This window comes from Vombatus ursinus, unplaced genomic scaffold (assembly GCF_900497805.2).
Source record: "Vombatus ursinus unplaced genomic scaffold, bare-nosed wombat genome assembly UNPS02005659.1, whole genome shotgun sequence".
In the NCBI taxonomy this organism is placed as follows: Eukaryota; Metazoa; Chordata; class Mammalia; order Diprotodontia; family Vombatidae; genus Vombatus; species Vombatus ursinus.
In genome coordinates this window covers 19,950,932-19,978,181 of record NW_020945437.1, presented here as the reverse complement: position 1 = coordinate 19,978,181, position 27,250 = coordinate 19,950,932, and the positions used below count along the sequence as shown (strand labels likewise).

Below are 27,250 nucleotides of genomic sequence, written 5' to 3'. Positions count from 1 at the left end.
TGAATTGCCTAAAGTTACTGAGTAGCAATTCCCAGAGGGAAGATCTGAACACAGGTCCACAGACTCCAAGTTAGTGATCTTTCACATCTCACCAAGCTCCTTTGTATATGTTATTACTATCCCTATACCCCAATAGAATGGTAAGCTTCTCTAGGACAGAAGCTGCTGTCTTTGTATTCCCAACATCTAACACAGTGCCTGGGCACCCAGTTGTCGAATCTGAATGTGTTGAATTTCTCCTTGTTGGTCCTCTGTTTTGTCATTTGTGTTGTACATATGAGGCCCTGGATTGGATCCCTGGCATCCCCAAGAGTATGTTTGGGGCAGCCAGGTGCTAGGCCTCAAGGCAGGAACACTCTTATCTTCCTGAGTTCAAATCTGGCTTCAGACATCTAGAAGCTGTGTGACCCCGGGCAATTTACTTATCCCGTTGGCCTTTGTTTCCTCATTTGTAAAATGAGCTGGAGAAGGAAATGGCAAACCATGCCAATATCTCTGCTAAGAAAACCCCAAAATGGGGTGAGGAAGAGTCTGACATGATTGAACAACCAAAAAGGGAGAGAGTTGGGACTCCATATAGAGCCTGTACTTAATTGGCATTCTGTGTGATGTGCCAGTATTCCTTGGTATAGTGAAAAGAACCCTGATTTTTGAGCCAGAGGACTCAAAGTGAGTCCACAGCTCAGTTCTGCTCTTAGCTATATGTCCTAGAGAAAGGGATTTCTCTTTTCTGAGCCTCAGTTTCCTTCTTGGTGGTTAAACTCCATGCTTCCTTTCACTGCTAAATCCTATGAGTCTACCCTGGGATTAGATGAACTCTAAGCGAACACATTTTAGGATCAAATTATTGGTATTATCTCCATCCTGGGGGATTCTTTCCCTTTACTTTCTTCCAAAGCCTGAACCCCACTAAAAAAGGAGTGTGGAGGGGGAGGGGGAGGGGCACGAAACCAAGGGAACCCTGATGGCAGTCTAGGGGCATTTTCTCACCAGGCATCCTCAGCCTTGATTTACTATGGTCATCAAAGACCACCTTCCTTCTTTATCCCGCCCCACTTAGCCCTGGCCCCGATCTAATACCCACGACAAACCCAGAGCCCTTCCCCTCTTCCCTGACAAGGTCTTATCCAGCTTTAGCCTCAATACTCCTGCCCCACCCGCCATCCCGTTACCATGGCAACCAAGGTACCCACCCCTTCACCCGCACCCCTCCTGCGTTTGCTTTGGCCCCACCTCCGGACTCTGGGTCGCCATGACAACAGTCCCCCCCTTAACCCTCCCTCCCGGGGATCGCCGAGACGACACCCTCTCCCCGCCCCCAGCTCCTCCTCCAGGCCGGGTCTGAGGGGCCCCGGGCGGCCCCGGCGGCTACCCCGCCCTTTTCCCGGGGCGGAGCCGGGCTGCGGCTGCGGCGGCTGCGGCGGCTGCGGCGGGGACGGCGCGGAGGCCGAGGAGGCGGAGCCGGCCGGGGCTGCCTGAGTGACGGCGGTGGCCGGCCCGGCTTGGCTCGGCTGGGCTCGGAGGGGAGGCAGCAGCGCCATGGCCCCGCTGGGGGCGGACAGAGAGGGCTACTGGGGCCCCACCACGTCCACCCTGGACTGGTGCGAGGAGAACTACGCCGTCTCCTTCTACGTGGCCGAGTTCTGTGAGTGGGGCGGGCGCGGGGGGCGCGGGGACACCGGAGCTGCGGCCCCGGTGTGAGCGAGCCGGAGGGCCGGGCGGGGGACCGCAGGTGGCCCCCAGGGTTCAGGGCGGGAGGGTGGGGAGCTCTCCGAAAGCAGGGGGATGGGGAGCGTGGTGACCCCCGTGTCTCCTCAGTTGGGGGGGATGGGGAGCGTGGTGACCCTCGTGTCTCCTCAGTGCAGGGGGGATGGGGAGCGTGGAGACCCGACTCCCCCCCAAGAGGTGAACTGTGGGAACCCTCATCTCCTCCTGGGCAGGGCGGATGAGAAGTGTGGAGACCCCTAGCTCTCCCCAGGCATGGGGAATGGGCAGTGTGGAGACCCCAGCTCTCCTCAATGCAGGGACCCTTCCCGGCCACCGTCCCCGCCCCCCGCGGGATGTGGAGTGTGGGGGCTGTCATCTTTTCCTGGGCAGGGGGATGGGGAGCATGGAGACCCCCACCTCTCCTCAAGCAAGGGGAATGGGGAATGTGAAAACCCCTATCCCTCCCTAGTGCAGTGGGATGGGGAGTTTGGAAATTCCCACTTCCCAGTCTCCCCAGGGCAGGGGATATGGACTGGGGAGACTTCTTCCCTGGGCAGGGGATGCGGAGTGTGGAGACCCTCTAAGGCAGAGGATAGGGAGTGTTGAGACCCACCTCCCTGAAAGTGAAGAGATTGGGAGTGTGGAGATGTGCCTCCAGCAAGGCAGAGTGGAGACCTCTCTCCACCAGTCAGGTGATAGGGGAGTGTGGAGACCCACTTCCTTCCTCCAAGGCTGGGGAAGGTAGATTGTGGACACTCAACTCCTCCCCAACCTCCAAACAGGAAAGGGGGGAGTGTGGAGGCCTACTCCTTCAATACAGGAGGAAGAGGAGTAGGGGACCCTCCCTCAAACAAGAGGATTAGGGGGCTTCCTGTCACACAGGGGAGACTTATTAGTTGGAACCTGGACTTGCCAGGGCCTTTAAAAAAAAAAAAAGAGGAGTGGGTGAATCCTCTGGTTTGCAGTGCTTTGGGAAAGGATACCTGGGCTAATGCAAGGCAAGGAGGGGGCACCCTGTGGCTGAGGAAGGAGAGGTTGAGAGAGAATGAATGAAGCCACCATTCCCCCACACCACCCCCTAAGGTTAGGAGGAGCAAGGACCAGGGTGCCAGGGGGAAAGATCAGGGAGACCTGGGAGAGAAGAATGGGAGGAGAGGAAGGAATTCCTTGTACACTGAGAAGTAGGGGATCCCTCAAGGACTTGAGGTTTAGGACACCCCTAGATTCTGGCAATTGGGTTAATGCAGGGTGTTTGGTCATCCATACACCGTGGAAAGATAGAGGTCTATGTACACATCTCCACCCTCGGGGACAAAGAAAAATCAGCTTCCTGCATATTTGTACCAGGTGCAGACACCCTTGCCACCCTCCTGTCTTAGCACTCTGCTGGTTACCAGGCCCCATGGGTGAGGAATAGTTGTTTTCTCTTCCCCATGAACCTTAAGTCCTATTCCTCTTTCCTTTTCTCTGTTTTCTCAGCATCGTGTACTATCTGCATATGCCAGACTTAGCATTGATCTTTCCCTGCCCTCCCCAAGCCCTGCTGTTTGTGCCACTGCTTGACCTCATCTGGTTCTTAGTGCCTGGGGGTAATTTCCCATGCCCATGAAAACATGAAAACCCCCACCCTCCTCCCTTCCACTCACCTCCCAATAATTCTTGCATTCTGCCATGAGCTTATTGCAGATTTTCTCCTCCTAACATGACTATTTAGGTACTGCTTGTACCCAGCTCTGAAACTTAAGGGGAAAATTCTCTTTACTCCACAACATAAACTCATAGCTATCCATCCACTGACAACTTGTCCTCATCTCTGCCAACTGCTCAGTTTTGAGGGTACGATACATTCTGCCCCCTTCGGTTATCTGTTTTGATCAAGCCCTTTGGTCAGGGCAAAGAGTACTTAAGGACTGTCTGTGCTCCTTAGCTTGACAGGAGGTGGGATCCACATCTGGCTCTGCTGTGGGTGCCAATTACTTTCTTCATACCACGGCTCTCCAACGCTGCTTGCCAAATACCATTATCTTAATGCCCCACTTGGACCAGCTCCTGAGTTAGCCCAAAAGCCAGAAACTAACTCACTCTGCTCTCTTGCTCCCCCAATCGCTAGAGTTTCCTAATTAGCTACCTGCTCCTATCTGGCCTCTAAGAACACAGAGGCCATCCGAGGATATAACCTCACTTTTCTGTACTTCCCTGGGAACACAGGTCATAGTCCTTAAGATCACTGTCCCTGTTGGACCATACTTTAAACAGGGTGCAGAGGGTGATGTGGGACCTGTGCCTTTCTACCCCAGTGACTAGTTTTGGTTAGACCCAAGAATGCTAGGGGAAAGTCTTCCAGAACTACTTCCATAGTCCATCTTATTTATTTTTGAGGTCACTAGACACATATGTTGTTTTCTTTGGTTATCTTTTTCCTTCAGGCTTCTGTCAGGATGCAAGATACTCCTGTAGCTCTGCCTGACTGATGATTACACTCTCCATCTCTGAGCAAAACTGCACTTCTTAGTTTATTCCTGCTATACTTCTCCCCAAGGCACTTGCTCCCAGTAGAAGGGCAAAGGACTTCATTCCAAGCAAACATTCTTACCTCTGACCCCAGCTGTATGTACAGAGAAAAAAGAGGGAAAATAATGCTTTTCTGGATCTTCTAGTCATCAGTCTCTTGCCTTATAGGCCTATTTTTATGCTGAAAACTGTGTTTATGTGTTTTTTTTAAAAGGGCCAAGCTATTCATATCACTTGGGTTTTTAAAAATCGTGCTTGTGCAGTATTGAAGAACTCAGACTTATAACAGCAGAGGAAAAAACTAAAGGGATCCCTTTTGGTTGTTTGTACATATGACCTTGGGAAATTCAATATTTGTCAGAGGAAACCATCGCAAATTATAGTAACAAAGACCTTGGAGTCATGGGCTGGAACCAAAGGAGATAGCTAAGCAGATGTTTCATGAGGGCCACAAAAGATGGAAGGAGAGAATGTGGAAGATAGCCCTTAGAAATGAGAAATGGCCTTGTTTCTCTGCATAGTTAGAAAAGGAAACACTATGCAGGCAACTAGTGGGTTTTCAGTAAGAGGATAAGGTGAAGGACTTTGCTCAGGTATTCTGGGGGACTGTTTAATTTGAAGGAAGTTAAAGTTTCGTCTCATGAAAAGCTGTAAGAAGACAATGTGGTGGGGTGGAAAGAACATTGGTGTCAGAAAACCTGGGTTTGAGTCCTGGTTTGACCAGTCATACTTGTCTCTCAACTAATTATAGTTTCCTTCTCTAAAATAACAGTAATATCACTTAAAATTCTGACCTCCCATTGTCATGTTATGAGTATGAAATAAGGGGAGTGTTGTAGTGAGTGGAAGGACCCTGAACTTGGACTTGAGAACTGGATTCTAGTTGCAGGTCTGCCCCTGGCTGGCAGTGCCTCTTGACAAGGTTCTTGATTCCTCTTCTTAAAGTGACAGTATTGGACTACATGATTTTTAGGGTCTACTCTAGTTCTAACACTTTTTTAAGCTCTATGTGATTATGTTAGATGCTGTACAAATCTGAAATATTAGTATTCTTAAAAAGAAATGGAAATTTGTCATGTTGAGATAACCAGAAAGATGTAGAAATTGAGATAAATAGAAAATATGAGCTCAGTGTTCCTAGATTCTCAGGACTGGAAGTGACCTTAGACATTACCTAGTCTACCCTTCCACTCAGGCCCACAGGCCTCTCTGAAGCATTCCTGAAAGGTAGCCTGCCAGGTCTCTATTGCAACATATCACATAGCCCTTCGTGACACAATATATTATATTGCACAATTACCTTGAGTATTTTAGATTATAAAAGTGTCACATTTCCAATTCCCCTTTTTTAAAAAGAAATTTGAACAGATAAGCCTTTTTACAAAGAAATGTTGAATGCCTTAGAGATCATACATCGTGATGATAATGGATAGAAAAATGAACTTAGAACAAAAGACCCACATAGGGAGATTTGAGCTCTGTTTCTTCTACTTTTTGACTATGATCTCAGGACATTTCCCTTACTTCTCTAGGCCTTCCTCATCCTCAATTATAGATGGGTATAAATAATACTTATATTGGGCTGCTTAATGCCCCACAAGGATCCTGAGCTCTGTTTGAGAAGTACTAAGGAAAAATTGGCTAGGGAAAAAGGACAATGACCAAAAACCCCACTTCTCTCCAGTTAGAAAAATGTCCATGAGGGAATTGAGATTTCAGGTTCTGGGCAAATGATGAAAGAATAAGAAGTTAACAGGGTAGGAACAAAATTCTATAAGAGGAGTTTTAAGGAAGAGTCCATGGGTTAGAGTAGGGTGGGTATAATCAATGTGTACCTTCCCCAGAAGTCCCTATGAATCATAAACTCTGATGTGCCAAATTAATACTTCTTTTTCTTATTATTTTCTTAAAGATGAGTTTTGAGTGCTTGTCACAAATGAAAAGCAGTGACAAGTTCTTCAGTGTGTAATTATTGAGTTAGTATACTGTGTATTAGCAGTCAGAGACATCAGGTCCAAATCCTGCCTCTCTTGCTTGCTGCCCTGGTGACCTTGGGAAATCATTTCCCTTCTCTGGGCCTCTCAGTTTCCTCTTCTGTAAAATGAAGATTAGATGATTTCCAGGCTTCTGTTCAGCAGTTCTAACCCTTTCATTTTGCTTCATCTGCCTTTTAATGAGATTTCCTTGAGATAATAGTTCTTCTAGCATGTATGGAAAAAATGCTGCCCACTTTCACTTATCCTCTTATTGCCACATCTCTAATTACTGTGTCCCTCTCAATTCTAATTATCATTTTGCAATCCAGCTAACCATTGCAAATAAAGCAGCATTTGATTCCTAGACTATATACATGCCATTTAGAAGGTTGCCTTTCTGGAGTGACCTAAAGGTAGTATGATCATGATTACAGTTTACTTTTCTAAAATGCTTTATAGTTTATGAAAGCTTTCCTTACAACTATGAAGTGGGTATAAATTATCCTCTCTTTACAGATCAAAATACTGAGGTGAAATGATTTGCCTAAAAGGTTGCTCTTTTCCAAAACATTACTTAAACAGAGTATAAGTGCATGAGGTTTGAGTGACAGTACCCCAGTGAGGTAGATGGTACAAGCATTGAGCACCATTTTGCAGCTGAGGAAATTGAGAAGTTCAGGGATTTTCCAAGATCACCCAGCTGTGAAGTGTGAGATTGCAGCCTCATCAGCTTGTAGGGATTATTTCATTCTTTGTACTTGTATCCCCAGTGTGTATAGCACAGTGCCTGGCACATAGTAGGCATTTAATAAATACATAATGATTGAAGCATCAGAATTCAAACCCAGGTCTTTTTATTCTAAAACCAGTGATCTTTCCAAATAAGGGTAATAATATTTCCTCTTTGTGGGTAAAACTGTAATAATCTAGGTAGCTATAACATATCTTCCCAGTAGTTACTAAATCACATGGCTTCAGAAAAAGCAGAAGTGTCCTAACACTTGTGCTCAAATTCAGTAGCGGGAGTGACTCTAGTGAATAATGAGCCAAATGGAAGTTAAAAAAGATTGTTCCTGTATAGTCTTTTGGGATTCAGAGATTCTGTGATTCAAACGTGAATGAAAATTGCTTCAGGAAATACAAAGGTAGAAGGAATCTCGGGTTATTGTCCAAACCAAACCTGTACTTCTTGACTTAGGTCAGGAAGACCTGAGTTCAGTCTGGCTTCACATACTACTAGTTACACTACCCAGGCAAGTCACTTATCCTCTGCCTCAGTTTCTTTGTCTGTAAAATGGAGGTAACAGCACCTACCTCACTGGGTTGTTGTGAGGACCAAGTGAGATGATATTTGTAAAAAGTGCTTAACACAGTGTAGGTGCTTAGTAAATGTTTATTTCCCTCCCTCCGTTATTTCCTTCCTTCAAATAATCAACCTCACAAGTGCATGATGGGGGAGACATAGCTAGACAATGTAGTTCCTGTGAAAAAGACCCAGGCATTTTAATGTTCTGTCAGCTCCATGTGAGTTGTCAGCATGCAGTCTTAAGTTGTATTTAATTACTGAATTTACTTACTCTCTTATTTATGGTAGTGATTTTGTTGCCCAACTCACTTGTTTTTTAGTTTTATTGCCTTTCGTTTTTATATCACATACTAATTATATCCTTCTCACCTGATCCCCATACTACCGAGTGAACTTTCCTTTAGTAACAGGTTGAAAAAACAAAAAGCTGTCCTAAAAACCCAACCAACACACTGATGGTATCTGACAGCATATGCAACATTCTACCTTTAGTCCCCCATCTGGCCTTCAGAGCCAAACAACTTTCAGTTTTGCTTCATTGTTCTTTCCATATATGTTGTTGTCATTGTGTATATTGTTTTCTCTGATTCTGCCTACTTCACTTGGCAAATGTCTTTCTGTATTTCTTTGAATTCTTCATGTTGGTTGTTTCTTATGGCACAGTAATATTCCGTTATGTTCACATACTACAATTGGTTTAGCCATTTCTCAGTCTACTTTGTTTTCTAGTTCTTTGCTACTGAAGAAAGTGCTGCTATAAATATTTTGATATTGAGGTACATGTGTCTAGTAGTGGGATCTCTAGGTAAAAAGGTGTGGACATTTCAGTCATTTTTGAAGGGGGTGTAATTCCAAAATGCATTCTTAAGCTGTATTCATAGATATAGTGTTCAAAAGGAGGGCTTATAGTCATTCAGGTGTTGAGCACCACATCTTTTTTTGGGGGGGGGGCAATTGGGGTTAAGTGATTTGCCCAGGGTTACACAGCTAGTAAGTGTCAAGTGTTTGGTCTGAGGCCAGATTTGAACTCAGGTCCTCCTGACTTCACTGCATCTTAGGAAGGCCATCAGCTTACTGTAACGTGTTCAAAGGAGGGTGACCAGCAAGGGGGAAGAGGGAACTGAAGACTATGCCAAATAAGAATTGGCTGAAGGAACTGGGCCTTGAAAAGAGAAGAGTAAGGGGGAATGTGATAGATGTCGTCAGGTATTTGAAGGACTATCATCAATCAATCCACCAACATGCATTTAAGTACCCACTATGTGATAAGCTCTGTGCTCGGCTCTGAGAAAACAAAAACTAGGAGCAATAGGGGTGTAGGGAGGTACATTTTAATTTCATATGGAAGAGTGCTGGACTTGAAATCAGGACGGACCAAAGTTCAAACTCATTTTACACACTGTTAGATTATAAACAAGTAATTCAGCCTCTCTCTTCATCTGTGAAATGGGAACAATAATAGCTGTATGATTTACCTCACGGGATTTTGTGAGGCTTAAAAAATATGACATATGTAAAAGTGATCTGCTAACCTTAAAGTGCTGTTAGTTATCCTAACAGAGCTATCCAAAAGTGAAATATTTTAGCTGAGGAAAATTGTAGGTTTTTTATCACTTGAAGCCTGAATTAGGCTAGATGACCACAAGAAGCTGTAGGGTGGGATTCTGGCCCTAGCATAGTACATGTTGGACTTTATGACCTGATGTTCCTTACAACTATTACATTCTGAGATTTTTTTGGAAGAGTGATTGCTCTCTATAACACCACCTCCCAGAAGTGCTTCTCTGACTGCTACTCACAGACCTCCAGAAACCAAGAGCCTTGAGGCATACAGCTCTAATTGGTGGGAAGCTAAAATTTGTCTCCCCTTAATTTATACCAGTTGCTCCTAGTTCTGCCCTCTGGGGCTAGGCAAAACAGTTCTAATTTCTTTATCATGACATCTTTTCAAATATTTGAAAATAGTACCCTCCCTCTCCCCCTGCCCAAGTCTTTGCTTTGTTAACATTTCTGATTTCCTCAATTAATCTTTATATTGCCCATGATACATAAAAGGTACTTGCTAAATATTGACTGCTTCCTAGTTGCCTTCCTCTTTACCATTTGTCAATAGTCTTGACACGCAAAAGAACTGATTTTTTCTGTGTAAGTATCCTTTCCTTGATGCAGATTGAAACCTCTCCTCCTCAGGAGATGGACTCTGAGAGCTGCTGTGGCAGCCAGCTGGTGAGGAGCCTCTTCTTGTTTTTGAGGCTCATCCTTGGATGACAGAAATACAGTTGATCCTCCCCAGAACCCATCAACCTGCTGGCCAGTCTGACAGGAGGAGCCTCTCCAGGCTCACCTAGGCAGACAGCAGACAGTCAATCGCCCAGGACTGGAAGCGTTCCCAGCTCTGCAGGTTCTGGCAGATGTAGGCTATGGTGGAGAGAAAACTAGGATGTCAGAGGATGTGGGTTGCAATTCCAGCTGGCCTGCTTTTGACTTAGGTGTTCTGAGGTTTTGGGCCTTAGTCTCCTCATCTCTAAAGCGAAGGCTTGGACCAGATTGTTTCCAAAGATCCTGTAAAGCATTGGGTTTTTGTTTGTTTGTTTGTTTGTTTTTTTGTTTTGTTTTTTGTTTTTAGGCAACTGGGGTTAAGTGACTTGCCCAGGGTCACACAGCTAGTAAGTGTCAAGTGTTTGGTCTGAGGCTGGATTTGAACTCAGGTCCTCCTGAATTCAGGGCTGGTGCTTTATCCACTGCTATCCACCTAGCTGCCCCCCCTCTGAAGCATTGGAGGGCAGATTGTGTCCTTCTGTCAATCCTGCACCTCAAATCTGTTTCCAGAATTAAACACAATCATTTAGACAGGCCTGACCAGGACAAAGTACTCAGGATTCATTTTGTAAACTACATACTTCCATTACCCATCATGCACATGGAGGACTTATGCATGTGCATGCTGGGGCTTAAAGCCAGAAGAAGGCTGACTTTGTTTTCAGGTCTCCCTGAACTTGAGTACTGGCCCAGATCTCTTTCCAAGATATTTAACTGGTGTGAACCATGATCTTGTTGTAAATCGTGTGAGGGGGTAGGGGGAAGACATGAGATTGTTTTGACTAAGGAAATAATGGGCTTTTGGAAAATTAGAGTTTGAAAACAAGAACTTACTGTGTTCATAGTACTGGAGAAGTTCTGTGGGAGGTACAAGGGTGACAGACTTTCAGTGGTCCTTTATGAATAGGTGAAAAATAGGGGATTCTACTGTGATGGCTCACATGAAGCCATAAAGAGTTAAAATAAAATTTTTCTCAGTTTGTAACAATATGCTCCCAAGTAATGACACTATTCTTTCCACCCAGGGTTACTCCCTGATTGCTTTATCAACTGCCTTCCAATTAAAGGGAAAAGGCTGCACCTGCAGAGTTTTAGGAGGGACAAGGTATTTTCTTTTAAAGGAAAAGCATGGAGAAAGTTGTGTAAGATTCAGTAAACTGCTAAATAGCGAGTGAAGCAGTACAGAGACATGGAATGGCAAAAGGGTCAGGAGTCACTCTTCGACATACTTTTCTGCCTCACCCTGCATTGTGAGCATTCCCTGATTGTGGTAGGGAAAGTGGACTTCCCACCAAAACAAGTTCCCAAGCCTACCTTTTTTCCTGTCATTCCCCATTTCATAACCATTTTAGGAAAGATTTTAGCAAGACAGGAACATGCCAAATTCAAATCTTACAAACCTTTTTAATTGTCTCCAAAGTACAAGGTAGTGTGCTAAAGGCTGGGAATAAATACAGAGATTAAAAATTGACAGCCCTGCTCTCGAGGATCTTCTGTCCTACAATGGAGGAACACAAAATGGACCCAACAGCTAACTACAGTACAAGGTAGAGGGAGAGAGGAGGCCAAGGAGAGATCCAGATAAAGTACTCTTGGATACTTTGAAGAGGGAGAACTTTGCTAAGCTGAGCATGTCAGAGGAGAGTTCCTAGGATGCTGAGAGAACTGTACACCATGCCACATAAAGAACTGAGGAAATGAAATATGGGGAGAAGCATAAACACTTTAAAAATATTTGAAAACCTTTCATATGGAAGGGGGATTATATTTATTCTACTTGGTCACAGAGGGTAGATTAGAGAAGAATGAATCGAAATGGAGGCAGATTTCCATTTGGTATAAGGAAAAACTTGCTAATCATGTGTGCTTTCCAAATATGAAATGCACTGTTACATTCTCTAGTAAGTTCATCATTAGAGACTTCAAATGGGGACTAGATGGTCAAATAAAAGGAGCAAAGCTTCTTGTTCAGCTTGGGGATGGACTAAATGACTTCCAAGTCTGACATAGTTTCATACACTTATTTTTAGTGTGCAGTAGGCTTTGCTAGTATATGAGGGAAGTGAAAGGTGAACAATACAAAGTTCCTATTCCTCAGGGAGCTTACAACCTGGAATACAGAGAATAAGATGTATACAGATAAATGGAATACAAATTAAAATATCGCATAAAAGGGGAGAACAAAGTGATATGAGTGGTATGAGGTACACAAGTCTTTGTTAAGTATCTACTATTTCACCAGGTGAGGGGTGTATGTGGAAGGGGTGGGTCAACAAAGAAGGCCAGTTTGGCTGAGTTATAGAGTGCATGAGTGTGAAAGGGAGTAGTAGGTAATAAGCCTGGAAAATTAGGTTGGAGCCGAGTGGAGAAAGGCTTTAATTGCTGAATAGAGGAATTTATATTTGATTCTAGAGGTAATAGAGAAACTTTGTAAAGAGTAAGACCACTTAATCATGTGAGACAGGGGTAAAAGGAGGAGATAGTGGTAGAGGGCACTTGTGGGATAGGAGATAAGGGAGAGTGCAGAAGAGGAAGCTCATGGTGAATGGCCTCAATTTTTTCTATAAAATAAGACACAAGTTCTCAGCTGAGAGAGTGGGGGGAGGTAGAGCTATAGGAGGTTTGAGAAGGGGTGAAAAAGTTTGAAAGAGCCATTGTGGAGAAGGGAATAGTGAGTTTATAAGGGAGATTTAGTAGGATTGCTTAACAGCAGCGAGGGCCCAGTTAAGGTTGTGTAACCTAGTCAGAATTGTAGTATGATTTTCTCCATCTTCATTCATTGGCGTATGTGTAGGAGCAAAGGTGGCAAGTGGTAGGAATGATCTAAGTCTGAGGTCTTGCTCAGTACAATCAGCGTTATGGTAAGGAGGCTAGAGATTTAAGGAGGGCATTGTATGATTGTATTGGCTCACCAAAGGGTCAAATTGGGGAGAAGAGGAGAGAGTGACTAAAGCAGGGCAGTTGATGTGGGAGAGAATCAAGGGGTCAGGGGACTAAAGGTCATGGTATAGACGAAAAGTAAGGTTTTGTAAGGAAAGGCAGAGGGAAAGGTGAGAAGCAATGGATTATGGTTGGATGAGGGGATTTCAGAATTCTTGAATATAGAGGTGGATATTTGTAGGTAATGGCAAGATCGAGAGTATGACCTCCTCTGTGTTTGGTGAGGTGAGGTAGAAGAATTGCTCATGGGAGAAGAGTAAGTTGAGAAATTGAGTGATTAGGGTATTTGAGGGAGAGTCCATCTGCATGTTGAAGTTCCTTAGTATGAGGGCAGGAAGTAGAGAAGAGAGAAAAATTGTGAGGTAGGCACCAAATTCATTGAGGAAGGAAGGGGAGTGACGTAGGGGACTACAGACAACAGCTACCGGGATTTTGATTGGCTGGTAGATATGAATAATATGAATTGTAAAGGAAGAGAGGTTACTGAATGATGGAGAAAGTGGAAAACCTGGAGGTGGCAATGAGGAGCAAGGAATATTCCAACTCCTGCACCTAGACAGTGAGCTAAGGAGAATGAGTGAAGGTACAGCCAGTACTGGAAAGGGTGGCCGGAAAGGCTATGTCATGGGGGGAGCCAGCTTTCAGTAAGATGGGAGGAGTGGGAGGGTAAAAGAGTTAAGATGATGATTTAGGATGTTCCTATGGAACAGGCATTCTAGAGAGCACAGTGGAATGCCTGGTAGATTATCCAGCTGGAGGTTTGATTTAGGTTTACTTTTACTCTCAGGTAGTTTCTTTACATAGCTGTCTTACGTCCAGAGCAGTAGCTCCTGGGACATCATTGCCATCCAGCAGTGCTTGATCAGAGAATACAGAGTAGTTTCAACGTTAGCCTGATCCTAATTGAGAAGATAAATCTATTGAAGAAAATGTCCATATAATCTATTCCAAAGCCAAATTTAAATAATTTAGAATAATATAATATTTTACATTATTCAGACTATTCCTGTGGATAACTGAGAACTGACATTCTACTTCAGGACTCAAATGGATCTATGATTTCCTTAGTGTGGGCATTCTCTCCATCTGCCTGCTTTTCCTATGTGACTTTCATCCATGTCCTACCATAAATTTGCCACACGGAGTCCACCCAATGTCCTGTAGGCCTTCCTTATTTTCCTTTGAAGAAAAAAGGATGCCTTTGGAAAGAACATAGGCTCTCAATTGGTTATCCCTTGCTCTCATTATTAACCAGCCCATTATCTTTTTCACTTACTCATTTTTTTTGATAACACGCTTTATTTACTCTTTTTTTTTTAAAGAATTCTTTTGTATTTTCTATTTCTTATTCCAACATAGTATCCCATTTATCCTTCCCTTTCCCCCTCCCACAGAGCCGTCCCATGTGACAAATAGTATTTTTTGGAGACGAAAAAGATACAACTGATTAGTACATTGAAAAAATCTGAAAACATATGCAATTTATAATAGTTGTGGACCTCCCATCTCTACAAATGGGTAGTTTGGGAGTGTTTTCTCATATCTCGTCAGTTGAGGCCCACTTGATCTTTATAATTCTGTTACATTTACTTTTGATTTTTTGGTGTATTATTGTTCTTTCCGTTTATATTGCTGTAGTTACCACATATGTGGCTGCTAGGTGGCGCAGTGGATAGAGTGCTGGGTTTGGAGTCAGGAAGATTACCTGAGTTCAAATTTGGCCTCAGATGCCTCCTAGCAACCTAACCCTGAGTAAGGCACTTAACCTTGTTTGCCTCAGTTTCCTCATTTGTAAAATGAGCTGGAGAAAGAAATGACAAACCACTCCAGTATCTTTGCCAAGAAAACCCCAAACGGAGTCATGAAGAGTTGGGCCTGGCTGAAAAAAACTACTAAAGAAAAGTTACTGTGTATATTGTTTTCTTGCTCTGCTTACTTCATTCTTCGTTAGTTCATATAGATCGTTCCATGTTTCTTCTGTTTATTCATCACATACATCATTTCTTACAGTGCAGTAGTATTCCATTACATTCATGTGCCTCAATTTGTTTAGTCATTCCCCATTTGATGGGCATCTACTTTGTTTCTGATTTTTAACTATCACGAAAAGTGCTACTACAAATATTTTTGAGTATTTGGGGACTTTTTCTTTTAATCAAGAGCTTCTTTGGGGTATAAGCTCACTGATAGAATTTCTGGTTTAAAGGGAATGGACATTTTAGTCATTTTGTTTGTGTAATTCCAAATTGATTTTCAAAATATATCATTTCACAGCTCCACCAACATTGAATATGTCATTTTTTGGTCATCTTTGCCAATTTGCACGGTGTGAGGTGAAGCCTCCAGGTTGTTTTGATTTGCATTTCTCTTTTTATTAGTGATTTGGAGCATTTCTTTTCCATGTGGTTATTAGTACTTTGTAGTTGTTTTGAGAGAGCTGTTTGTTCATATCCTTTGATAATTTATTTATTGCAGTTCTTTTGATAACATTCTTGGCCACTTATCTATTAGGGAATGACTATTAATTTTATGTATATTTATTGTTTATATATCTTGGATACTAGCTTCTTATCAGAGAAATGTAGTACAAAGATTTTCTTCACATTTGACAGTATGCAGATCTAGTTCAGAGCCTGCTTTCCCCAGTACTGGCGGTTCAGAGCTTTGCATCCCTGGTGTTTTGCTCCTGAAGGGCTGTGCCTGAGCTGCCTGTTAAGGCTGGAGCAATTTTCCACAGGCTGGAGTTGAGGTCTCTGCAGCGCTGCAAAAGGGGGCGGAGGGATGAACAGGGTATAGGAATATGTTTTGATCTAAGCCTGTGTTGTGTCACATGACCTTGAAGTTCCAATAACATCCTGTACTCTTGTTCCCCTTCATAATGCTTCCTACATTTCTGCTGTAGTACTTTTTCTTAAAGCCTTACCTATCTGGAGTATAAATGGAGGATAGTCTCACTTTGCTTGCAGAGGAGGAGTCACATTTTATTTTATTTTTTCCTCACTGATGGGGCAAAATTAATTTTTCTTCCTTTCAACTTGATTTTTGAAAGGGGCAGATATTGATCTAAGCTTATGATTAAATCAATTAAAACTGCCATTTTTCTACCATAATCAAACGTGATATGGCTTTCTGATAACTTATTGGGGATTTAGAGGATATAAATTCAAATTATGACTATTACTGAATCACTGTTAGGTTTTTATAGTTCATTTCTGTAGTGTCTTGCAGTTTGAAAAAATTTTTACAGTTGAAGAAACTGAAATTCAAGTGAAGTGATTTGCCCATGGTTATACTACTATTAGGTATTACAGGTAGAAATAAAACCAGATCTCCTTACTTCAAGTTCAGAGCTCATTTCACTAAATTATGTATATCTTAGAATTATAAAACCTTAAAGTTAGAAAAGACCTTGTGTGCTACCTAATCCATTCCATACCTGAAGCAAGAATTCCTCTGTAATATCTTGAAGTAGGGACTAAGCAAAGCAAGTTTAGTCCTTTTTTGGTCATTTTCTTAGTTACCCCTTCCAGTTTTGTTTTGTTCATACATTTGATAAGTATGTCACCTATGCCTTCATGCCAGTCATTTTGTTTGCAATGACATATTGCCACCCACCCCTTATTTAAACTCACAAGTTGGGTACTGTGAAGTACTACCTTAGATTAAAAGAATTCTGTGAGCTTACCCCCAAATATAACTCATGAACCCTAATGATGTATTTACCTTTAGTATCATATCAGAATACATTGTCAACTCATAGCAAAAGCTTTTACTGAAATGGCATAGTCAGAAGATTTATAATAGTTCATTTCCATCATAAACAAGTACTCTCCCACAAACATACACACTGTCAGTAGAGAGAATTATTAGGTACAGAGTGTGCATAATTGAGGCCTACATATGAGAAACATGTGTGGAGGGTGACCTTACAGATCTACTGCAGGACCCTCCAGATTTCCATGCTGCTCTTGGTTGGGCATGTTATTGCTATGGACTTACTGAACTACTCATCATTGTAGGGATGTTGCTATAGAGGCTTAGTGGACTTGCTTTTTGCAGGTCATCTAGTTTTACCAGTTTTCTGCAGTCTCTATCAATTCCAGTTTCTGGCTCAGCTGAAGTAGTTGGTTAGGGTGTGGCTAAACTATTTAGAAAAGAACAGGAACCCTTGCCCTGATATCAGAGGGAAACCTCCCCAGTTCTGCCCCCTCAGAATCTTAGCTCTGAAGCTGGCCATCTCCTGAGCAGTAGGATTCCAGCTCCAGGCACCAGGCTGTCTCTACACAGAAGGTCAGGGTTTAGGTCAGGCTACATGCAAGCATATGTCTCCTCTGGTCATGTACTTCTGCAGGGTGCCATTATTCTGCTAGGGCAAGGGAGAAGAGAGAAATGCCCTTTCTACCTTGCTGCACTCCGAAAGAGTTCAGTCCTCTGTACATTAAATTGACCCCTAACTGCCTTTTGGTTCAGAGAGGGTCCACTTTGCTTTTTAAAGCCTCCTGGGGGCATAGCTGATCTGCAGCCAGCCAGTCTCTGGAGATTTGTGTATTCTGTCAGTTGTTTTATTCAATGGCCAGAATGTTATATAATGTTATCAATTTGTTTATGTATCTCTTTTATAATGTGTTATTGGGTTGTTTAGGAAAGCTACCTAATTTGATCAAGGTGCCTGATTCATCTCCTGTATATGTCAGAAAAGTAAATTAGATTATGACAAAACATTCTTAAATCAATACTGGTTTATAGTAATGGGGTTACAAACCATTCCATTAAAAATTTGTTCTTTAATTTTTGCCAGGTAAGTTTGAAGAATCTACCTTTTTTCCCTTTTTTGGAAATTGGAACAGTATTTCCTCATCTTTAGTCCTGAGGTATTTCCTGTTTTCCATTTTTCTGAAATCACAGTCCGTAGCTCAGCGATCACATCTGCCCATTCTTTAGTATGGGCAGATTTAGTTTGGCCAGGTCTGGTAACTTGAACTATTTGAGTGCTGTCTGGATATCTTACTCATCTTGTTTCAGTTATCTCTAAACTATTTTTGTTCTATCCTTTCCAAACTCTTTTGAAGAAAAAAAGCATTTATTCATTAAAAGGCACCTAGATGGCACAGTAGACAGAGTCGGGGGCCCAGAGTTAGGAAGTTGTTCAGTCATTTCAGTCACATATGACTCATTGTGACCTCTTTTGGTGTTTTCTTGGCAAAGATACTGGAGTGGTTTGCTATTTACTTCTTCAGCTCATTTTACAGATGCGGAAACTGAGGCAAACAGGCTTAAGTGACTTGCTCAGCGTCACATAGCTAGTAAGTGTCTGAGGCTAGATTTGTACTCAGGAGGATGATACTGACTTCAAGCTCAGCGCTCTATCCACTGCACCTCCTAGCTGCCCCAGAGTCACTTAATCTCTCAGCCTCAGTTTCCTCATCCATAAAATGGTATAATGATAAATAGCACCTACTTTCCAAGGTTGTTGTGAGAATCAAATGAGATATTTATGAAACACTTAGCATGGTGTTTGGCATGTAGTAAGTGCTGTATAAATGTTAGCTATTATAATAATAATTATAATAACTAACATTTAATAGCACCTACTACGTGCCAGGCACTGTGCTAAACACTTTACAATTATTTTCTCATTTGATCCTCACAACAGTCATGGAAGGTAGGTGCTATTATTATTGTCTTCGTTTTACAGATGAGCAAACTGAGATAGAGAGAAGTTAAGTGATTTGCCCAGGGTCATCACATAGCTAGAAAGTGTCTAAGGCCAGATTGAGCTCATGTCTAATGATTATGATTATTATTATGAGAAAGCAGAAACCAAACAAAATGTTCAGTAGATACACTTTCTCTTTGTCATCTGTTGTCATCTCGTCCACCTCAGGCACTTATTCTTGCTCCAAACAAAGCTTTTTAAAAAATATTATGTTTATTTTTAACATTTTTAAAATTTTGAATTCCAAATTCACTCCCTCTCTTCAGCCTCTCACTCATCCATTGAGAATGCAAGTAGTGTGATACTTATTATACATGTGAAGGAATGTAAAATATATTTTCATATTAGCCATGTTACAGAAAAAAGCAAGAAAAAAATCAAGTGAAAAAATATGCTGCAATCTAGAGTTTATCACTTCTCTTTCTGGAGGTAGATAGCATTTTTCATCATGAATCCTTTGGAAATGTCTTAGATCATTGTAATCTTTCATATTTGATTATCATTTAATATTGCTGTTACTGTGTACAGTGTTCTCTGGTTCTGCTCACTTCACTTTGTATCAGTTCATCTCACTCTTCTCAGGTTTTTCTGAACCCATCCCCCTTGTCATTTTTATTTTTTTGGTGAGGCAATTGGAGGCTCGTAAGTGTCAAGTGTCTGGTCTGAGGCCGGATTTGAACTCAGGTCCTCCTGACTCCAGGGCCAGTGCTCTATCCACTGTGGCACTTAGCTGCCCCACTTTGTTATTACTTATAGCATAATACTATTTCATCACAATTACATACCACATCTTGCGCAGCCATTCCTCAATTGATGGGCATTTCCTCAATTTCCAATTCTTTGCCACCACAAAAAAAGCTGTTATAAATATTTTTGTATGTATAGGTCTTTTTCATTTTGTTTTAAACAAAGCTTTTTTAATAGAAGTACTAATCCCTGCCTTTTTTTACCTTCAAATGTTAAGATCACATGAGAGATAATGAATATAAAAGCAATTTGTAAATGGTAAAGGAAGGCAGTGTTTCGCAGTGACTAAAAAGTATTAGGAGATAGTCATTTCAGATCTTCACTTTTGCTGTCACACTTTTGCCATCATCAGCATCTATGACCAGCTTCAACTCATTCTTTACAACATCATGATATTCATTTCTTTTTGATGTCAGTTATTGGCCATTTCTTCTGTATATTCTGTATTATTTTTAAAAATCCTAGTTGCTTGAGGAGTTTCTTATAAAGCCACTTTGAGTTTTTTTATACAGCTCCCCTCTTTGTTTTTCATTAGAATAATTTCTGTTTGTGTTTTCAGAACTCTATTGAGAGTGTACCATCCCTCTTCACCTGTAGAATCCTATTAGGCCATGGGATCTGATTTCTTTGAACTCTTTGAAATTAGCTCTTCAAGAATTGTTTGCATGTCATTGTGCTAAGCTTTACTCCCTTAGCTATCAGAATCTCTTAGGAATGTTTGGTAATTTCCAACATTCCAGCATTTCTACTTTGTTCATCAGTCCCTTTTAAAAAAAATCAGTCCCTTCTTATTGGTCATAAGCAAGTCCAAAATAGAAGCTTCCCTTGCTTCTTCTAGCAGGTGATGGTTGAAATTATGAGATGAGCAAGACCTAGAAAAAATTTTTCAGTTACTCTGCTGTTAGTTAAGAAAGCCCTCAGTAGGTTTCCAGGTACTTGAAGTTTCCCCTAAGTTCTGTCTGTCATTTCAGTGCTGGTCTTGTGAGCTTCTTTCAGAATTGATTAACCCATTCATCTGGCCAGGCAGCTTGTAATACAGCCTTGCTTTCATTAACCTGTGTTTTTCTCTTCTTTGATCATACATCCTGATTTAAAAGTTTTCCTTCATGTCTCCCTCCCCCCTTCCTCTACTCTGGTAGGTTTCCTTACAGGAGGAATGTTTTATTGGAATATTTTGTTGATGCTACTCTACAAGCCTGTCTAATATCTCTTTTGAATAAAGTTTAAAAAAAAGTAGCCCTTCCACTGTCATTATCCTGTCACAAATTATATCCTCCCAAGCCTCATTGATGAGTAGTGTGGAACTGATTTGCCTTAGTATCCCTAACTGTATTTGGGTAGGTTTGCTAGCTAATGTTTCTCTAATACACATTGCATCCTGCTTTTCTTATTTTCAGTTTGCACATAGTATGAGGTTAATTTCCTGTTTAAAGATGCTTCCTTCTCTTTTGTCTGCATTAGGTAATTGGTTTTTCTTGTATTTGTTTCCGTCTGTTAGAATAAAATTTAAAGAAATTTGGAAATAAACCTCTTTTTAAAAAAAGGCTTAAGTTTGTCATCTGTAAAACAGAGGTAATAATCTCTGCCTTTTCTACTCTCTAGTGTTGTTGTTATGATCATATGAGAGATAATCAATATAAAGGACTTTGTAAATTGGTAAAGGAAAGCAGTGTGGTATAGTGAAAAGAATTAGGAGACTTCATTTCAGATCTTCACAGTTACTAGTTATGTGTTGAGGAACAAATCATAAAAATCTCTTTGAGCTTCAGCTTCCTCATCTGTAAAGTGGGCTTACTGGTGCTTGGACTAACCTACCAAAGCAGTATTGCTGTGAGGAGAGTATTTCATAAGCCTAAAGTGCTATGGAAATATGACTTCCTCCTCCTCCTCCTCTCTTAGACACTTAACAAATTTCGATCTCCTAGTTTGTTATTAAGAAATACGTCTGTGTGTTTTGTCTTTGGTTCTTTCATTCTTGCCTCTCCTTTCCAACAAATGTTTTTCTGTCTTTCTGATCTCTCTTTTATGTTTCTGTTTACCTTCCCTGCTTTTCAGACTTTGTTCTTACGTACTCCCCCTAGGATAGCTTCACAAGTGCCTGGAAATTTGTTCTCTGCAAAGCCAGCTAGGACAAAGTGAAACTGATGAGGAATTGATAATGGGGAGCTCTCTCCCTATGCTCAACTGAGCAAAATGACATGTGAATCAGCTTTATCTAGTTTCAGGGATTTATCTGTAAAACTTTATCTGTAAAGGGCTAGATGGTAAATATTTTAGGCTTTGAGGGCAAAAGACAAAATCAAGGATATTATGTAGATACTTATATGACGAGAGAACAAATTTTCACCCTTTTATTGACAAAATTCAAACTATATTAACAACAATTGAGCACAACTTTTTGTAATGCAGATCTACTAATGAAAACAGTGGAATTCTTTTTTGGTATAACATATCATTTAAATGAGTTTAAAGTTATTGTTCTATCATCAAAATAAATTGCAAATGTTCATCTGTTAATGCTAAAATCTGTGATGAGATTTTACATTTTTCATCTTTGAATGCCTTTCCACACAGATAGGTACTGCCCAATACTCATATCAATCTATGATCATATTTGGCAACTGATTGCTTATGTGGGATGAGAGAGTGTGGAGTTCAAGATAAAGGTCAAGAATTAACCTGAGTGACTAAATGGAAAATAGGGAAGTATGGAAGGAGTTTGGAGCTGGAGGTGCTGGTAGGAGTAGCAAAAAACATAATGAGTTATGTTTTGGACCTGCTGAATTTGAGATGTCTACAGGTACCCATTCAATTTAAAATGTTTGGAAGGCAGTCATGTAGATTTGTAGAAGGATTTGGGGTGAGAAGTCCTGGTTTTGAATCCTGCTTTATCTTGCTATATCTGTGAGCAAGGGCAGATCAGTTAACCTCACTGGGCCTCAGTTTGTTCATCTGTAAATTGAGTAGGACTAGAGGATCTATAAAATCTCTTATAGCAACAAATCTATAATTCTATGATTATATTTATATAATTCTTTAAGAATTATAAAATGTTTTCTTCATAACCCTGAGAGGGTTGGTATTATAATGACTATTTATCTCTAATTTACACATGAGGAAACTAAGACTCAGAGAAAATAAGTGGTGTCCTCAAGGTCACAAGGTGGTAAGTGGAAAACTTAAGGTCTGGTAGGGTCTTGCACAGGTCTCCAGTGTAGTTTTTTTCCTCTTGGGGGTCCAGTTTTTTCATATGCAAAATGAGGGAATTGGACTAAAAAATTCTCGAGTCCCCTATAGCACTAACATTCTCTGGGTCTGTGAAATAAAAATAAACATTTATTGAAAGACAGAGGATTTGGAAATAACACTAAGGTTTTTTAGTTCCTAGTCTGATGCTTTTGACTACTGGATTACAGAGATAAAGTACTAGTTTCATTCCATCATTTAGCCATTTTTGAAGATGCTGTCATTTAGTGTTTTAGGAATAATGTTTTCCGCATTCTAAATCTTTGGAAGGTAAGAATATCTTGCCATTTTTCTCCTTTACTAGGAAATGAGAAATGATTTTACTTGAGGGGTACAGGAATTCCGATAATGAGGTTTCACAACAGTGTTTTAGCTCAAAGTCTCTAGCCTCTGGGTCAAGAGTTTAAAACTTCTCTTTCTTTGTAACATAGCATAATAACCAAGGAGTTATTTTCACACTTGATTTACATGAGTGTTTTCCCTCTTAATTTTACTTCTATATTTGAAGTAAAGGGAGTAAGAAAGGAAGGGAGAGAGAGAGAGAGAGAGAGAGATTTAATGGGCTGAGACAGTTATTAATTCACATTTCTCTAGCACTTTGAAATTTACAAAGCACTTCTCTCCCAATCCTGTGATGTTGGCAGTGTGAATATTATTATCCCTATCTTACAAGTGAGAACTATGAAGCTTAAAGTGGTTAAGTAACTTGTGTTAGAGACCTGGGGTTCCTTCTTACTTAATGATTGTATGTATGATTGTTGACATAATACAAATATAGTAAGTACAAGGAGGTCCAAACAGACTGACATAAGAGATTTTAAGAGGAAAGTCATTTGTCACCAGGAGGCACTAGGGAAAGCTTGATGGATGAGATGACACCTGCCCCAGAGCTTGAAGTAAGGAAGGGGGATCCAGTGACAGGTTTTGAGCAGAATGATGTGATAGTATGTGTTTTAAGAAGGTGACTGTGATAGCATACATGGGATAGATCACTGGAGCTAGGGAGAAGGAGCTAGTGTTAAGCAAACTGTTGTAATAGACTGTGTGAGAGGTAATGAGTTCTGAACTAGTGTAGTTGCCCTGGGAATAGAAAGAAAGGAACAGATTGAGAAATATTGCTAAAGGTAAAATACAAAATTAAAAAGGCTATGCACAACATGTGCGTAATATATATGTATTTCTCAGACTTTAAGCAATGATTGAATTTTGGATATTAGAAACCATAGAAAGAATTTGATGAGAAAGCAAATTAATTGGTCCAAGCACCATAGAACTGATGGAGATTTGGATGAGAAGAAAGGCATTTGTGTCTTGGACAGTTCTGCTATCATAGGAAAATTGTAACTTGTAGTAAATACCCAGTTGACAGTCCTGGACTTTTCCATCTTTCTTTTCAAAGTTTAAGTGTTGAAAAGCTTAGTTTTCAGAATTTGTTTTTACCAGTAGATCATGAAGTTGAAAGGAAATTACAGGTATATCTTAAAGATTTTATTGTAGGTTCATTTCCAGAGCATTGCAGTAAAGTGAATATCACAGTAAAGTGAGTCACACAAATATTTTGGTTTCCCAGTCATATACAAGTTACGTTTACACTATAAGGGTGCATCCCTTAATTAAAAATATTTTATTGCTAAAAAATGCTAACCATCAGCTGAGCCTTCAGCAAGTCGTAATTCTTTTTTGCTGGTACAGAGTCTTGCCTCGATGTTTTTGGCTACTGACTGATCAGGGTGGTAGTTGCTAAAGGTTGGAGTGGCTGTGGAAATTTCTTAAAATGAGACTATAATGTAGTTTACCACAAAGGTTCACTTAAAACACTTAGAGGCCATTGTAGAGTTATTAATTGGCCTAATTTCAGTGTTGTTCTATCTCCAGGAATAGAGATGCCAAGGGCAGTTGAGCAATCAGAATACACACACACACATCAATTAAGTTCACTGTCTTATATGGATTGGTTCGTGGTACCCCAAAACAATTACAATAGTAACATCAAAATCACTGATCACAGATCACCATAACAGATATAATAATAACGAAAAAGTTTGAAATATTGCAAGAATTACTAAAACGTGTCACAGAGACATGATGTGAACACGTGCTTTTAGAAAAATGATGCTGATACATTTGCTCAATGCAGAGTTGCCACAAACCTTCAATATGTAAAAAGAGAAAACACCAAAAAGCCCAATATCTGTGAAGCTCAATAAAATGAGGTATGCCTGTAGTTTCTTAAGAAAGTGACGCTTTTTTGCTGCTCATCTGAGTCCAGTGCTTATTGGATATTTCTTTCTATTTGTTTGTTTGGCCTTCTGGGTACTAGGAATGTAATAACTCACTTTTCAAAAGAAGCCCCTATGCCTAAGAAGCCTGGCAGAAGTAGCCATGGCATAGAGAAGAAGCAAAAGACTGGCAGTCAGAAGTCCCGAGTCCTGGCTTTGTAGGCTTTGAGAGATCGGGTCCCGTGCCAGCTCCTTTGTCCATCTGAGGGAGTTGCTGTAAAGGTCTTGGCTCTCAGGTCTCTTCCAACTCCCATGGGCTATGTGCCAAGGGCCTTTCTGGGTCTAATGTTCTCACTGTGTAATTGTGGGAGGGAGGAACCTAGAGATGCTTCTGATTCTATTCTGCGGGAATTAGAAGTTATGGGACAATATTTGGAATAACATAGCCCAAGATAGTGAAAGGAATGGTGGACCTGGAGTCAGTCTACATTTCAGTCTAACCCGGTCACTCACCAGCATTGGCCCAGTGGCTTTTCTTTCAGCCTCTGATTCTTCATATGTCAGATGGGGATGGTGTGTTTGCACTCCCTACTTCACAGGGTTATTAAGAGGAAAGGGTTATGCCAACATACAAAAGTGAATTATTCTTTTTTTTTTTAATTTATTTTAATTTATCAACAATCACTTCCATATGCTTTTGAGTTTAAAATTTTTCTCCCCCTCCCTTCCCACCACCCTCCCCAAGACAGCACACAATCTGACATAGGCTATACATATACATTCCTATTAAACATATTTTCATGATAGTGATGTTGTAAGTAAGAATTAGAACTAATAGGAGGAACCACCAGAAAGAGGAAACAAAACACAACAGAAGAAAAAAAATAGCAAATAGTATGCTTCGATCTGCATTCAAACTCCATAGTTCTTTCTTTGAATGTGGATAGCATTTTCCATCGTGAGGCCTTTGGAGATGTCTTAGATTGCTGGGAAGGGTTAAGTTTATCAATATTAGTCATTGCACAACGTGGCTGTTAAAAAGTGAATTATTCTTAAAGAATGTCGTACTATGATAGAAATTCAAAAGCCATAGAATGATCAGAAAGTTTTTAGAAAGATAAACTTCTAAGAATTTATTTAGTAATAGAGTCTTGCCCAGCTTGTTATCGTCAAGGCTTTCTCTTCTAAAGCATGCTTATACTTTGGATTGAGTACTGTCCTTTGTGGATAGTACTGAGATGCTGTTCCTGACTCAGTTGGGCATACTTTTAAAGTACTTTTATTTCCAGTAGTGCTAACGAGTTTGCATAACCATCTCCATTTTCCCAACATGAATTTATTTGTGAACTTGTTGATGAGGATTTGTGGCCTACCAGAATATTGGCCTGAAATTCACTGATAGATAAAATTTGATTTTTTATCTGAAAAATTGAATCAGATATAAAAATCTCCTGAGTAGAACTGTGTAATGGTACATGCCTATTGTCCTTTCTACTGGGGAGGCTGAGGCTGAGCTCAGGAGTGCTGAGGTGCATTAGGTTAAAAGGCAATCGGGTTACTTCACTAAATATGGCACAAATATGGTGAGACCCTAAGAGCCAAGGTAGAGGTGAGAGTGAGGAAGCTACCAAGCTGCCTAAGGAGGGGGAAACTAGCCTAGGTCCGACGATAAGGGGCTGGTTGAAGCTCCCAAACTGATCATCGATAGGATTAGCCAGTGAGTAGCTACTGTACTCTCAGCATGGGTGAAATAGGGAGATCTACTCTCTAAAAATTAAATGAAATAATAAAAATCCCCCAAATAAATAGTAATATCTCTTATAACACTTTGGCTTTTAGAATCCTTGGTTTCCTTTAAGACTCAGCTGAAGTACCACCTTCTCCAGAAGTCCTTTCTTGGTTCCCCCAGCCATTAGTGCCATCATCCCCTGTAAGGTTACCTTCCATCTGCTCTGTATTTAATTTGTATATTCTGATTTACATGTGTTGCTTTGAGGCTTTTTCTTTGTACTTATCACAGTGACTGGCATACAGTAAGCAAACGCTTGTTGATCTGTAGATTGTAGGGGTACACACAAACACTCCCTTCACTAACAGAGATTGCTGGCTCATCTCTAACTTACTCTTAAAGCTATTAACTGGGAAACAGAGAGTAATGGACTTACCCCCAGGGTGATACAGTATATGTCAGAAGCAGGGCTTGACCTTCCTGTCTTCAGGACTTCCTCCTGACTCTAAAGCTGGCTGGCCCTGTATCTGCTATATCAATTTGCTTCTCTTGAGCACTTTATGGGTTACAAAGTATTTTTACTTACATTACTTCATAACATTTGATACAAACAATAGCCATATGAAGCCAGTAGGGCAGGTGGTACTTCCCCCATTTTGTAGATGAAGAAACAGAAGTTAACAGAGGGTAAGGTGACTTGCTTGTGGTTAATTAGTGGCAGAGCCCTATTCGGTCAAAACCAGGGTTTCTCAATGCAGTGGGTTATGATTTTATTTTTTTGGTGTTTTGTGTGTGTGTGTGTGTGTGTGTGTGTGTGTGTGTGTGTGTGTGTGT

The 27,250-nt window shown here is 40.9% G+C and overlaps 1 protein-coding gene across 1 annotated transcript in view; it reads left to right on the top strand.

The window, feature by feature from the left end:
- Window positions 1-1,502: 1,502 nt before the first annotated feature.
- The window catches only part of ACER3 (alkaline ceramidase 3), a 200,915-nt gene continuing 175,167 nt past the window's right edge, over window positions 1,503-27,250 (top strand). The window contains exon 1 of the mRNA XM_027848145.1: window positions 1,503-1,645. Coding sequence (XP_027703946.1) covers window positions 1,540-1,645 — 106 coding nt within the window. The 5' untranslated portion in view covers window positions 1,503-1,539. The remainder of the gene's footprint in view (window positions 1,646-27,250) is intronic.